Genomic DNA, 15,963 nt, shown 5'->3' on the forward strand with positions numbered 1-15,963 from the left:
GCTTGCAACTAAAAACCGGGCATAATCTGTTCAGTCATGACACGGTCTGATATTCCCCAAAATGCAAAGTGACAGGCTGAAACATCAAGAATACGGTCATGATGGAGGTATTTAGATGATATAGTGCATTACTGGCTGGGGTCAGACAGCCACCTAATCAGAAAAAAATAAGCATTAAGAAGAGACCAGCACCCAGTCAAGCACAAACTCCCAAAACGTCTGAGTGCTGCATCCCATACATCCTGTCATCCAGCACCAAAGGATGACCAGGCTCCCAATACCCAGAAGTTGCATGTGAAACAAAGCCCAAATGAAGGCATGGGGGTTCCAATGGAAGTTCTCAACTCAGCATGGAAGTTCTCAACTCAGACTGAGAACAAATTAAGAGATTTGATTATATGGGCCTCCTTAATTGCCATCTGTAGCTGTCACCTACAAAGAGAAACCAATGTCTAGCTCTCGGTAAGTGTCAGTAGACATCTGTCTGCTTAACCATTTTTATATCCTAAGATGCAGAGGTCTTATTTGCTAATTAATGAGCTTACAGAAAGACAGTTCACAGTGGTCAAGGTGAACTTTACAACAACCAGCCATCCTCCTTCGACGTGACCTACCACCCACCCAAGGGAGGTATCCATGGTCACTGTCACTACTGGAGACAGGAAATAAAGCTGCCTGCCTGTGTAAAATGAAAGGCAGTATAGCTACCACAGAAGATGCTAATAATAATAGTAGTCTAAAACTGGGGATGAATAAGGAGACCACTGGCTCTGAAACAATCATTGTAAAATTGTTATGTGAAAACAGAATTCCACCACCAAGACTGAAGAATCCAAGAGCCCCAAGACTATAAGGATTAAGGCTGCAGTTGGATGGGAGCTGCTTAATAAAAGGCTGCCCACAGACTGAGACGGGTCTGAATTCTGTCCTGCAAAAAAGAGAAATAATTGGACAGAACAGTACCTAGGTAACAGCTCAGGAAAACCAAAATCTGAGTAGGCGGACACAGATAGGATGTAATGATGGCCATACATTTGGTGAAAACCCTGGGTGCTGTGGTGAGGCCAAATGGTAGCCCTCTGAATTGATAATGACCAATTGATATTCAGCAGCTGAAACATTTCCTGGACTCCTGAGCTATTTTGATGTGAAGGCAGGTGTTCTGGAGCTCCATCAAGCACATCCATTCATTCTGAGAGGCAGGGTAAGAGTGACTGCACTTGTGACCACCCTAAGGAGAGTCTTTTTGACAAACATGTTCAGACATTTGATGTCCTGAACAGGCCTGAGGTCTTTGGAACCAAAAAGAATTTTGGATAAAGTCCTGACCTTATATGATCTAGAGGGCCCTCTTTGATGGCTCTTTTTGGTTGGTTGTTGTGATGTCCAGCAATGTTAAAGGGGGGGGGGTTCCAGAAATGAAACATAGTAGCCTCTAGATATTATCCTTCTTGTGTCAGGTGATGGTGAACCTACAGTCTGGGAAGAGGGAGAGCTGCCTCCCCTACTGCCTTCAGAGTGGAGCAGTCAGGCAGACATTCAGGGGTTCTGGGGCCTCCTCTCAGCCAGCAATATCCCTGCTTCTGAGTTGAAGCTAATACCCTTGGGTATCAAAAAGAAAAGGAGCATTGGCCCTTGGATTGCAGGTTCCAGACAGAACAAGAACTCTGAGACCTGTGCCAAGAGGCAAACTAGTGAGGGAGCAAGGATGGGCAAGATAAGCATGGATATGATTTTCCCATGGGGAGGAAGGTGATGGAATGACCCACCCATCTCAGTTGGAGTTCTTAAAAACTTTTGTTTCAAATGGAACAGATCTGCTTTAAGTACTCCTGAACAACCTGAAGGAACAAACCAAAAGAGCAGGATATGACCTAGAAACATGATGCTTCAGCTTACTAGAAATCTTGGGAAGAGAGTCCTGAATGCAAGATCCAGATCTGGATGTGATGTACAAGTGGGAGTCCGAGCTCCTGGTTCCTCTAGCCTCAAAACATCCAGGCAGAAAGTGGAGGTGATGAATCACTGGGGTGCTACTTAGGATCCCTATCTTTGGACTTGGTTGTGTCTGAATCCCATGGAATGGGGGTTTTACTAATAGCTTATTCCTCTTGTGCAACTCCTCTTGTGCAACAAAGTACCTCGTTCCAAACCCATCACAGTTTTTAGTTTGCAGTAAAATGAGATATACCCACGCATACTACACAAATTGTGTGGGTTTTGCAGTGGTATTTTGTCTGAGATTTTAGTGCACTTCTTGAAACCTGAGTTTCTCCTTCACTAACAAGAGACGCCTGATTAACAAACAAATTTGCCTAAATATATATAGTTATATACAGGAAAAATGCAATACAATGATGGATATATCCAAAAAGAAAGTTTTTTTTGTTAAATCACACACTATGAATGATTCCTCAATTAAATATTTCTCTGAAACACTTTTCAAAGGCCAAAAAAAAAACCCACAAAAAACCCCACAGTGTATAGCAAATTTTAACTCTGAGTTATTGTCGACTGTGAGCATCTACAAACACTGAAAGAAGAAAAAATGGTAGAAATGCCACAGTGTTTAGAATTAGAGAAAGAAGGACATCTAAGAAATTTTAGCACTACCAAAGACAGAATAATTCTACAGTGCACTAATCCTATGCTATTTAAAAGTGTTTTGTTGCACTTGGGTACTTCATCGTGGCATCTGGTGAGCTAATTGCCACATTGCATTTTGGAAGACTACACATTTAGATTGTTGTTTCAACAAAAAGCTTTATAAACTTTTTTTTGAAACTGTGACCCAAATAAATGTCTTTTTCCTCTGTGACATCATGTCCGACAGGACTACAAACAATTTAAAGAGCGTGCCTATGCATGAGAAGCAAGCATCCATTAAAGTCTAAGGATGTAGCTTGCATCCCCCCCATGTTGTTGTCACTTAAGATAAAAATTGCCCTTATTTTTCAAAGGTATCAGCAGGGAAAAAAAAACAAATTTCGAAGGGCTTTTCTCTCTATTTTATTGTACATTTAACAGAAAATATTTGCCTTTAGAATGAAGATCCTAATCAGCACTTCCTTCAGCACAAACAGTGGTGCCAAAAGGGAGTCACGCAAGCATGACAAAACACTTCACTATAAAAGTATTTTGTAGTACAAAAAGTAGTGATTCAAAAACAGAAATGGAGCACTTAACTTTCAGTGATAACACTTCCATTCACAAAAGCATCAAATGAGATCTCAATCAGGAAGAGCAGGGAAGCATGGGAAGAGAAATTCTTAAAGATGCTTTAGGCTGCAGCACTAAAACTGCTGGGTCGGATCTAACAAGCAGCTTGAGGATCCTTCATGGCGGATTGAATGTACTGGATGAATAGGACCACTGACTATGATTTTGTTAGTGGCCAAAGGACTAGATAAGCTGGCTGAGAAGGGTTGAGATTACAACAGTTGATACTGGTTTTCACATTACTAGCAATGGAAGGACTGGTACAGATTTGTTTTTTTTTGTTTTTTTGGGAGGGGAGATTCTGAATGTGAAGTTTAGAACAAAAAGCAAAGATTAGAGAACAATCCCATTGAAGAAATAAGGAGGTTATGTACTCAACATAGCATTTCATCTGTCTTGCTCATTTTCATTCTTCCTCAACCTGTGCTTTTGGATCCAACTCTGCTGCTTTCTATAGCCCTAGGATCAAATTCTTGAGCTCCTACTTTACTCATAATGCCTCATTCCCCCAGATTACCTCAGATCAAGTTTGCTGCCAACACAGGGTAGAATGTCTAGCTCTATATACAAAATAGAAACAGATAGAATAAAGTTCAGGGACTCAAACAGGAACTGCATTCCTATAGACAAATCCATCAGTTCTTTCAAAGTTATGGGCAGGGGAAAGGGGAGGGGGTTTGAGAAGAATGAAAATAGACAACACAGATGGAACATTATGACGAGTACACAAGTTCTTTATCTGATGTCATTTTCATTCGTTCCTCAACCTGTGGGACAGAGTCCCCAGCTACAGTAACCTCAGGTGGCCCTCATGGAAGGATATTCCTGAGCACTGCAGAACCAAAGGCAGCTCTATTTCTAGAAACAATACCCTGTTTTTAAATCTGCAGCAAAGGTATGGGATTTTGACCAAGTAGCAGCTTCACAAATGTCCTCAATTGAATCTCTGGACCAAAAAGCTTGAGATGTAGACAAAGATCTAGTAGAATGAGCTTTGACATGCTTGGGTAGAGGAATACCTTTGGAATAATATACATGAGATATACAATCTGTAATCCATTTAGCCAAAGTGATTTTGGACACTGGCCTTCCCATTCTAACATTTGAGAAGGAGACAGCTTGTCACTTTTTTTTGGAAAGATTTTGTTCTATTTAGGTAAAAACATAGCTGTCTATGAACATCTGGAAGATGAAGAGTAAATTCACCCTTTTTTTGGAAATTGGGGAAGAAAACTAGTTGGTTGATGACCTGATTAATACTGTTTTTGGAAGCAACTTTGAGCAAAAAAGAAGGATCAGTATGAAAGGTCATTCCGTCTTTATTAAAAATCAAATATGGGGGTTTGGATGGCAGTACTTGCAATTCAGATACCCTTCTAGCCGAAGTGATGGCTACCAAAAATGCAGTCTTCCAGAAAAGACATTTTAAGTCTACCTGGACTGAAGGTTCAAAGGGGGCTTGAACAAGAGCTTGCAACATCATGGTAAGTCCCAAGGAGGAGTGGGGTCCTTTATAGGAGGGCAAAGTAAAACAGGTACCCCTAAGGAAGGTCTTGCACAGTTTAGGTGAAGCAAGAGAAGATGAATCATCCCCAAAGTGATAATTTGAGATGGCGGCCAGTTGCACCTTAATAGAAGAAAAACTTGTCCCGTCTTGGAAAACTGAAGCAAGTAAATCTAGAAGTGCACGGATAGGAGCTGGAGAAGGGTTCAAATGTTTTTGGTGACCCCATATTGAAAACCTCTTCCATTTTTTTTTACAGATTTTTTTGGTAGAAGCTTTATGTGAGGATATTAAAATCCTCTGAACCCGTGAATCCATCCTGATGTTTCTAGCCATCATTGGAATTAGAGAAACCATGAAGTTAGTTTCAGTCCTGGAAGACCTGGGTGAGTCTGCCCTGATGGGTGGGACAGATCATCTGGATATGGTTCCATTGTCCATGGAGGGCATATTAAGTGAGACCAATGGAAGGGGAACTAGACCTGTCGAGACCAAAAGTGAGCAATGAGGTAATCTTGCTCTTCAACCGCTGTGCTTTCTGAAGAAACTTTGGTATGAGGAGTAGGGAAGTGAAAGCATAAAGAAGACTGGAGGGCCAACCATGGACTAGAGCACCTCACTGTGACTGTCCCTGAGGAAGTATCAGGGTAAATAATCTGCTGCATGTGTTGTTGAAGGGCAATGCAAAGAGGTCGCAGCAGGGTTGACCCCATTTGTGGAAAATCATGTTTGCCACTGATTGCTTTAGATACCTCTGCTGAGCCTGTCCACCAGAATGCTGGACTTCCCTGGAATGTGCGTTGCAACTAGGAATTGGTTGGAAGAGATCGCCCATTGCCAAACTCGCATTGTTTCTTGACATAAGGGGTAAGATCCGTTTCCTCCCTGCTTATTGATGCACCATACCAATGGACATGTCCATTTGTATCACGATAATTCCTAGGAGGAGAAAGCTCAAGTGCTTGCAACTCTAGAAGCACTGCACTCATCTCTAGAGCATTGACATGCAAACTGGCCTTATGTCGACCACATACCTTGGACCATCCAACTCAGGTAATGCCCCCCACACCAGCTGGGAAGAGTCTGTGGTCAACATGGCACTGGGGGGGGGAAGAAGAACAAAAGGTCATCCTTGTTGGACTTGTTCCAAGTGGAGCCACCATAGAAGTAAGTCCATGCACACTTGGGACAATTTGATCATTTGATTCAGCTGATGCAAGTGTAAAGAACATTGAACCACCATTAAAGGATTCTCATATTCAAGAATGCTCTTTAGTCATAGTTACTGTGGCAGTCATCGAGCCCAATGCTCTGGGGACTAGACTTGCTGGGGGTTTGGAAATGTCCAGAATTAGTCTAATATGCAATCTTACGGTGGATTATCCTATCCAGAAGCAGGTAGGCTAGGCAACTGGGTGTGTCTAGACATGCTCATATAAAGTCTATCAACTGTAGGGGATGTAACTGTGATTTCTGCATGTTGATCGTGATGCCCAAGGTGGGGGCTAGGTGTAAAAGATATTCCCTGGCTTGAAGTAGTAGATGCCTGGTTGATGCAGTTAGGAGCCATTGGTCTAAGTAAGAAAACATGTCTCAAGTGAGCTGCTACTACTGCCATACACTTGGTGAATGCCCTGGGGGGACTGTGGTGAGACCAAAGGGGAGTACTCTGAACTGATAATGACTGGCACCTGACCAGAAGCGAAGAAATCTTCTGGAGCACCTGTTCATTTTGATATTCTAGTGTGTGTCCTGAAGGTTGACTGAGCACATCCAGTTGTCCTTTTGTAATAGTGGTTGAATAAAATGAACCATGATCATCTGAAACTTCAAATTGTCTACTGATTTGTTTAAGAATGTTAAGTCCAAGACTGGCCTGAGGTTTCCCATCTTCTTTGGCACTAAAAAGAACCTCAAGAGTAGATTCTGGATCCAAGTTGGTCTGGTGGGACTTCCTGGATGACTTTTTTTCTAGCAGCTTTGTAATTTGTAACGTTGCTTCCTCCCAGTGATTGGGTGGAACATTGGGGAGGTTTTTCCTTGGTTTTGGTATTTGGAAAAATTGAATGGAATATCCTCTGGATATGATCCATTGCACCCAATGATCATTTGTTATGGCTAACTAGATGTCTGGGTGCAAGGATAAGCACCCTCTGTCTGCCTCCAGAGAGGCACAGTCAGGCAACCTCTCAGAAATTCTAAAAGGATCTGACAAAGAATCTCATGATCCTTGATTATGCAGACCCCCCCTCTGCTACATGGGCAGCGTCTATCATTATAGTTGTTTCTCCCTCTGCCTCTGGTGGAAAAATCTCCCCGTGATTCCTGAAAAGGACCTTGAGACTTTTTGAACCACATTTTTTTACCATCACATTGGTTCCTGAAGAAAGACATCTGTGGGGTAGAAAAAATGATTCTGATTGGCAGACAAGGTCTTTCCATCTTTCTCACTACAGAAGAGAGCCTCTTCAACAGTGGGGCCAAAAAATGACAATCCATCAAAAGAGGTACTGATGAAGGATGTCTTGAAAAGTTCCAGAAAGTCACAAAGCAGCATCAAGGCATGACACCTTATAGCATTACCTGAACCAGCAGCCCTTGAGGTACCCCTCTGCACCACATGAGATTAGCCAACAATGGTGCAGAGCTAGTGTGTTCTTTAATTAAGTCCCTCTCTAGTCTGGTGCAGTGTGCCAGGTAGTTCAGAGATCACAATGAATGCGAAGGTCATGGACATGTAAACCCACTTCCCAAATCTGTCCAAAGCCCTAGACTCCCTGTCAGGGGGATGGACAGTGGAGCATTTCTGTGCTAGCTCCTTCTTGGTGGCTGCAACAGCAACCATGGCATCTACAGGGGTACCTTTTACCCAGTGCTGTCAGTGGGAGTGCTGAGGATCTTGTCAGGTCAGTTAGGGATTGGTTCCACAGCATTTGGTTTCTTCCACGCCTTGCGGGGAAACTAGGTCAATAAGGTCAACCACAGGGGGGGCACCCAAGATGTAGATGGTCAGACCCCAAGGCTTCCAAAAACAGATTCCTCCTGAGTATGGATTTGGACAGAGCATCCACCTTTCTGGTGAAGGATTTCAAGAACATCTCCAAAAGAGACATTTTCAGGTGGAGATATTGGGGACCCCTCCCCCTCATCAAAGTCAGTGTCCTTAATGACAGATTCCTGGGGGGAATCCAGGTGCCTCCCTTTGCCAGGTCTCTTACAAGTGGCCTCCTCAGTGGGATGCTCTGGGGAGGTATTGGAAGAGACAGGGAGCTCAAACTGGAATTGGTTGGAAGCTCTTCTGGGCTGGCTGTCCTGGAAGAGGTAGAAGAGAGGACTCAGGTACAGGATCCAAAAGCATTGGTGGGACACTGATCTGAGGACATGAGAGTTAGGGCTGTTCTAGGTAGAGAGAACCCTCTCCACCACATCAAAGGCAGAAAGACCCACAGAAGTTGAAGGCAGCCTCTCCAGAGCAGACAACCCCAGAGGCCAGCAGATCTCACGTTCAGAGGGGGCAGTCTGCACTGAACTGTCAAACACCGAAGCTCCTAGGGAAAGTGATGGCTATGAAAATTTAGCTGAAGTCAACCCCTCGGATCTGATGTCAAGGCTTTGGCTCCAACAGTCGTTCTGCTCTGACATGGTCAGGGCCAAATAGGTCAGGGAGATGGCCGTAGTCAAAGTGATAGGCACCATGAGATCCGAAGTCTCAACTCTCAGGGCCTTCAGGTTCTGAGAACTCCGAAGCAAGTGGTCAGATCAGAGAAGGAGCACCTGGAATAAAGGCAGATGAATGTCTCCGGATCTGGAGAGGGACGGAGCTGGCAAAAGCCCCATTTGGATTTGTGTCTTGAGAAATTTCCTAATATTCTATCAACCTCAGCATCTGAAAGACCGAGGAAAGACCTGCTAGACAAGGAGGTGCAGGAAGGCCTGGAAGATCTTTTGGGTGATTGTTGAGTCCAGTAGATCCAAGAGTCAGAGGGAATGGCTACGGGAAGTCCTGATAGTAATAATCAGGGAGACTATCACAGCCAGTGTAGGATCTGAAAGCTTCAGATGTAAGGTCTTCTGAACCTTTTTTGGTGGTTCAGCCATAGGTAGTGGAAAAGCCTTATCTAGACAACACTTACAGTGTTCAAGATTCTTCTGGGTTCTTGGGGGTTTAAGCCCCTGAGGTGTGAGTGCCAAGAGAAAAAGCTGAAGAAGGCAGGAGGCCATTAAGTATTAATTTATTCCTCCTGTCACTTATGGCATTCTGGTTATAGCACACAAAAATGGAGCAAGGGGACTCTAAATGCTTAGGGCCTAAACAGTAAAAGCACTCCCTGTGGGCATCAGATTGTGTAATCTTGTGCCCACAAAGTACATTTTTTAAAACCAACAAGTTTATCAGACATTTTACTCTCTAACAAGAGAGAAAAAGGGAGAGTAGACAAATAGAAAGGACCAACAAAGAGGAAACTCAAGGAGATTTATCTACGAACTAAAGTTGTTTTTATTTTTATTTTTATATATAACAGGGTAAGGGTGGTTAGAAAGAAAAATGAGAAAATGATGAATTAGAATACTAGAAACACACAATAAACTCACTAACCCACTAGGAGCTCGAGATTCAAGAGAGTCATAATCCCGGTCCCCGTCTTGATTAGCATCAGCAAATGAGATACGAGGTGATCTGGGGGGAATAAGGTATTATGGGTAAGGGAGGAGCACAAGAATTGGATCCTAGGGCTATAGAAAGCAGCTAAGTCAGATCCAAGGTTTAGATCCGAACCCACAGGTTGAGGAACGAATGAAAATGACATCAGATGTAATGCTTTTTAGAGAAATATAACATGCAGAGCAAAAGATGCATCTGCCAATCAGAGGGAGAAAGATAGGTACACAACTGAAAAATTCAAACCGGTCATAAATTACTCTCGTTTCAGGTGTCTTGAACATAGGATTAGGTTAGTCTATGGCATTCTACCTGGAAAGGGGAGATCTTCTCCCATAAGGTAATATGGGGCATCAATACCAGGCAGAATGAGATAAAGCAATAAGTCAATAGGATACCAGGGCAGGTAAGCTGGTTAGACTTTGGTAAGGGCCAAAATTTAAAAAAAAAATGCAGTCTCCAGCCATATACACAGTTTGAAGAGAAGTACACATGTTGAAATGGTAGGCCTGATTTGGTCTCACAGGGTAGGCAACGGGTTGTTTAAATCAAAATGCCCTGTTTATAAACTAAATGAATCACAGACAGAGTGAAAAACTGTGTGTGGTATGTACTACTTCTAAATGGATGGTATTTGTGGAGACTATGGTTATGTTATGAGTTAAGATTTAACACGGGAAGCAAATCTTCACAAAGAAGCGTAACTAACCTTTGCAAAAGGATTTAATAGACTACAGCACCAATGGGATGGGTTCAAGAAGGGATGGGATAAGAGGAGCACAGAGCACTAACCAGGAAAGGGCAGCTAAACAAAGGTGACTTTAACAGATGGACTACATATGCAATAATTCCATCATCACATTAAGATTTTCATAAGAAAATTCACCGATGTTTGTCAAACATCACAGCATCTGTCTATTTTCCAAAAATCAGAGAGACCAAGATCAACCATTGGAAAAATGAGGTACTAGAGGATCCAAATGGAAGAACATATCAAGATTACAAATTAAATAAATCAAAATGCCAACAAAACATACATAACAGGTGGATTGCTCAACTATTAACAGTTTACTGGATCGGTGCTGGCATAACAAAATGCATTAATACAATTATGTATGTCAGAGTGCCTACATGCATTATCAAAGCACAGTCAAAAAACGCTTATTACAAAAACCAAAAAAAAAGTATTTTTATTTCTGGTTTCTACACAGAGCTCATAAATATTTTCCTTGAAAAAGCCCCCCCCCCCAAAAAAAAAGTTACAATACACTTTAAAAATCACATACTTTAAAGTTATTCAATTAAAGCAAGTTCTGACCCATCAGCATAAAAATGTTTTTCCTACATTAATAGCAATCAGATGTAATAGATTTAATTACAGATACTGATAATATGCTTGCACCACTCGGGTAACTACCACAATATTAGACAGATGCATGGGTTATGTCTTGTCAAAAGTTTATATAAATTATATAAAAAAATGACTCCATCTACAGCCATTACTTCAAACACAATTTAACAAATGGTTCAAACAAATACAGCCCTAATTTTAATACATTTAACTATAAAGTGATCCATTTATTGTATGTATGCTGATGGCAGTCCCAAACAAACAGTAGGGTCTTCCTCTGTTACTGCATTTTTATTGCTTTTATGAAAAGCATATTACAGTTTAAGGTGTTTCATGCATGCATCCCTAACAATGGAGAATTTGAGACTTACTTTCTTGCTCTGCACTAACTGATGGTATTTTAAAATGTTACTCTTCATCCTGGATAAAAGAAGCTGGCTTTTTTTTCAGGGAGAGAGTTCAAAACTGCAGTTGCACTGATATGTCACAATCAACACCTTAGATGAGGTGATGTTCCAGTGGTAAAAATGATTTGCTCGTACATATAAAATGTCATCTGGCAGGCACTCAAGATAAACTTTACTTCAAGTAACGCTTAACATGCATCATATCATCTTAGGTTTCAGTAAAGTAAATGACTGCGATTTAATCACCTACATTTCTTTACCACCTCAGAGTAATAGAATACATTTGTTAGTAGGGAGATTAGATCTAGTTTAACAGTAGAACTACTGTTCAAACACTAAAGATGAAACACTCTTTTGTATCCTCATAACTGGCCTTGTAAAAGCAATACACTTCAACACTCTTCTTGCATTACTCTGTATATGGCAAACATATGAGAATAAATCACAACTTCTTTACCTATAAAATGGCTCTTAGCAGCCCTGTTTCCCAAGTAAGGCTTCCTAGCATTTTATAACTGTTTTAATATGTATAATTATCCATATGCTTGGCATGACCGAATGAAATTAAAAGGAATACTACACTCCCTCCAAGTGGTCATACAAAGCTAATGTGACCATAAAAGTAGAGATAAAGAAATTGTCCAAAACTCTTCTAGTCAGGTGAAATGCAAAGAACTAACGACAGACAAACATCACCCTTATAATACTCAGGGATCCTGAAAATAAATACCTGTGGCCAAGTGGACTTCCTAGTTAACAAATAAAAAAAAGTCAAAGGCTCCTATCAGAACTACTGTCCTGACCCCTACCAGACTTTCCTTAGACTGCTTTTAGGGAGAAAGGTTGTGGAATATGCAGCATTTGGATATTCACTCCTGGGCATAACTGCTAAAAGAACATAAAGATCAATAACAGATTAGAAAAAGAAAAGCAGTTTCAAAACATTTAAAATCACAAGGTTACACTCCTATGTAGATGAAGGTCTCAGCCTGATGGAATTTTTAAGAGCTAGTTAAAATAAAAAAAAATCAATAACCCAGTATCTGCTAGACTGTAGAAACAGACTACTACTAGCAGTCAAAACTTTAAGAGGAAAGAAAGACTTGAAGCAATCTGAAAACAAAGATGTTACACTTGCCATGCATATCAACAGAATAAAATGAAACCACCCAAAGAGGAGTGAAGGTCATGTACCAACAATACAAACTGAATATATTGAATGTAGCACAAATAGTAAACACTAATACATAATGCATAAAGTGAAATTTGTCGTATCAGTAAGAGAGAACAGTCTTCTAGTTTTCCAGGTACAGCAACAGGTCTCCAGGCTTCCAGGAAAAAGACAGCCCCTTAATGAATGACAAAAAGAAAAAGGCTGTGATACTGTTTTGAGGAGGGCAATATCCCCAATCATCTGAGATTGCAATTTCCAACAATTTCAGATGACAACAAATTTGATCACAAACTATGATTTCCAAGGGTTCCAAGTACACAGCAAGCTCATGACTGTCTATTTTTTAAATGTAATGCTTTGGGTGAAAAAAATGGACACCATAGCTACTCACTACTCCTAGAAAGAATGCAAATTTTAAACCTTAGGTTTCCATATTAAAGAAGGTACCAGCTCAGCAAAGAATAAAATAAAGCTGTATGTACTGTATCATCATCAAGAAAACTACTAACGTAGCAAGTCTACATATGTGGCAGACAGTTCAGTGACCTCAGTGTCTCAGGCAGGCAAGCACTGCTACATGTGTGAATGGAGCAAAAAATACACTTTCAGCAATAGTAAAAAAAAAAAAAAAAAAAAAAAAAAAAAAAGGAGGGGTGGGCTGACAATCATCCATGGTAGGAGTGTAAGGCTGATAACTTAAAATCTGGTTCAAATAAAAGATTTGTAAAAAGCAAAATCAGTGATGCAAAATCCTTTGTGGTATAAAAGGTCAAGAAGCAAGTAGGTCCAGAGTCCATTCCAAGAATGTTGCTATATTTAAATTCCAATGATTACAGACTTTGATGAGACTTGCTATTAGACCGCAGTACACCTGGAGGGATGAATACAGATTTTTTGGATTACTTTTTTCTTCCAGCCCTTTGTTGACCATCCACTCTCCTTCCCAGACACTACTTGAACCCATATAGCCCTACAGCTCATTTATTTCTTGGAGGGTGAGAGCAAAGTGAACAGGATCAAGACGGCAACCTTGCAGAGTAAATGGGATTTTCTTGCTTAAGTTCCTACTTCCCATGTGCACATACAGTAACAACCTACTGATGGGCATCAGTACTAGACTGTCTCACACTTCCATAAGGGATACAAACCTGGGAAGCACTGAATGTATTTTGCTAGTCCCCATCAAAGACATCATGCCTTCTGCATGTACACCCGAGTATGTGCACCCCCATCCTCCCTTCCTGAAAGAGGCAAGTGGGCTCTGGTCCTTTAATCCTCTCTTATCCATCCAGGTCCTACAGTGCTGGGCCACTACACACTTACTGTCACTTGCATCACAGTCTGGGCTCTAGCCCTCTACATCATGGACACCAGAAAAGTGGGATACATTCAAAATTGTCCATCCTAGCCATGTTCCACTACTGTTAAACACAGGCACATATGAAGGACCACCTTATGTTTTCTGTGACAATCCACTAAAGTTTCACTCATATTTATAAACTTATTTTCCATTCCGCAGAATAAATACATTCCAAAAGTATATACATATTTTCATATTAAAAACATCGTATTGATGTAATCAAAAACGTGTACAATTCAACATCAGTTAAGGAATTCATTAAAACAGAAAGAAAAAAAAACAGCAGGAAAAGGCCAACAAAACCCTGAACAATTCACTTGTGCAGATGTGTACTTCATAATTACTTAGTTCAGAAAAAAAAAAGATGATCAATTTTTGAGCCATGGGTGTGCTTCAAGTGAAGCCTTGCTCCTGTCACCATAATCATACAGCAGTTCCTCCCCTTCTCTGATGTCACATGAAGCAACGAGGATAAGATGGGGGACTCCTCTGATATCATGAAGTTTGGTGTGGCAGTTGCCATTTTTGCTATGGTTAATCAGTCTGCCAAGACGACCAGTTTCTTTTGTAGCATCGATACTAAAAACAAAATACATTTATTATGAATTACTGAAAAATTCTTTAATGCCGCTTTTAAAACATTCCCAATATGTAACACATTTTGTACTTGAACAATACACAGCATTTAACAATTCGGGCATTGGGACTGTGATCCACACTTGGACCATTATTTCCAACAAAAAGCAATCATCAAATGTACCAACCCTACTGACTAAAACAAGTCTTCACTGGGAGGTATTCCTTAGTTACAATAGCATGCTTTTTTTTTTTTTTTTATTTTATTTTTTAGTTCCTCTGTCTTGCAATCATAATGCCCCTCCCAGTCAATCAGGCCATCCGTTCCTCATCATTAAGATACAGGCCGAATGGAAGGGGCAGTCCTTCTCTGATGGAGTTTTTTTTTTCCTTCTCCCCCACACCTGAACATCTGCCACCAGCTCCACTCCTCATTCACTGTCTCTACCTTTCTTGCCCTAGCCTCCCCTGGGCTCAACCCGACCCATGTCTGGACCAAATGAAGAGACAGAGGATGCTGGTGTAGCATTATACTGCTGCTGAAAGTATGTTTTGATTCCTTGCTGGCCTTCACAAATTACTGTCCTTGGGAGGAGCACATGCATGTAAAATCTCATGGCTAAGCATCTCACTTGCTCATGCAAAACAGAGCTGTTTGGGTACATACGTTGCTTATTACAGTAAGCCTAGATTGCCTACCTCCCCACAGGATGGGCAAGTTGGCATTAGTTGCTCACTCCCATCCTCCTCAGTGGCCCCTCTGATGTCCATACCACTTGCCAATCACTGGTCTTCTGGGGCACAATAAGGACTTCATTCCTCTGTGCCACAGAAGCACTGGCCATCAGGGTTAGTTTGAGTTTGTTTATTTTTTTTTATATAATGCTATAGTACTCTACCTACCTATCATATTTCCTTCTAAATAAGACCCAACCAAAAAGTAAGGCCTAGCATGTTTTTTTCAGGGTGTTCATGATATAAGCCCTACCCCCAAAATAAGCCCCAGTTAATATAGTCAACAACACAGAGCGGACATGTTGAATTATAAAATATTATTGACACCCTTTGACTAAGGTCATCGTACTCTGTTCGCCTTTTCGGACCATTCGGACACCCAAATTCTTCTCCTTGCAGAAAGTCATAAGACTCTTTCACTGGGAGTCCTCCATGATTCTTACTGTAACCCTAATAATCACTCACTCTTGACGGTTGAGATCCTTGGCCCATAAACCCACGCAGGTGTACTTTGACTGGTCAAAGTACAGACAACACGCTGGAAGTGCACGCACATGGTAATGAGCAGCTGTGGTAGTATCTTCTCTTCATAACCGGTGCCATTTTATGTTGCCACTCTGGTCGCGCAAGTCTTCAATTAACCCTCCCCACCCCCAGACAACATGAGTGCAAAAAGAAAGAGCTATTCCGTCTAGTACAAGAAAGGAATCGTGGAGGACTCCTGGGGAAAGAACCTGAAGGCTTTCTGTAAAGGGAAGAAATTAGATCTCCGAATGGTCCGAAAATGGTGAGCAGCGTACATTAACCTCAGTCAACAGACCGACGAGGGAAACGCTAAGTGTAAGTGTGAATCAATTTCCTGAGCTTGAAGACATCATCTGTAAGTGGATTGCTAACAGGAGAGCAAAGGCTTTGGTTGTGCGCAGGGCTGATATTCAAGCATTTGCCCTTGCAATGGCACCACAGTTAGAAATATC

General features: G+C 41.3%; 1 protein-coding gene across 1 annotated transcript in view; it reads right to left on the reverse strand.

Moving 5' to 3' along the window:
* Positions 1-13,111: 13,111 nt before the first annotated feature.
* LOC122799482 (N-lysine methyltransferase KMT5A-A-like) overlaps positions 13,112-15,963 on the reverse strand; it is a 584,753-nt gene continuing 581,901 nt past the window's right edge. The window contains exon 10 of the mRNA XM_044068577.1: positions 13,112-14,254. Within this exon, the coding sequence (XP_043924512.1) occupies positions 14,044-14,254 (211 nt within the window). The 3' untranslated portion in view covers positions 13,112-14,043. The remainder of the gene's footprint in view (positions 14,255-15,963) is intronic.

This window comes from Protopterus annectens, chromosome 4.part0 (genome assembly GCF_019279795.1).
Source record: "Protopterus annectens isolate FY-2018-M chromosome 4.part0, PAN1.0, whole genome shotgun sequence".
Lineage (NCBI taxonomy): Eukaryota > Metazoa > Chordata > Ceratodontiformes > Protopteridae > Protopterus > Protopterus annectens.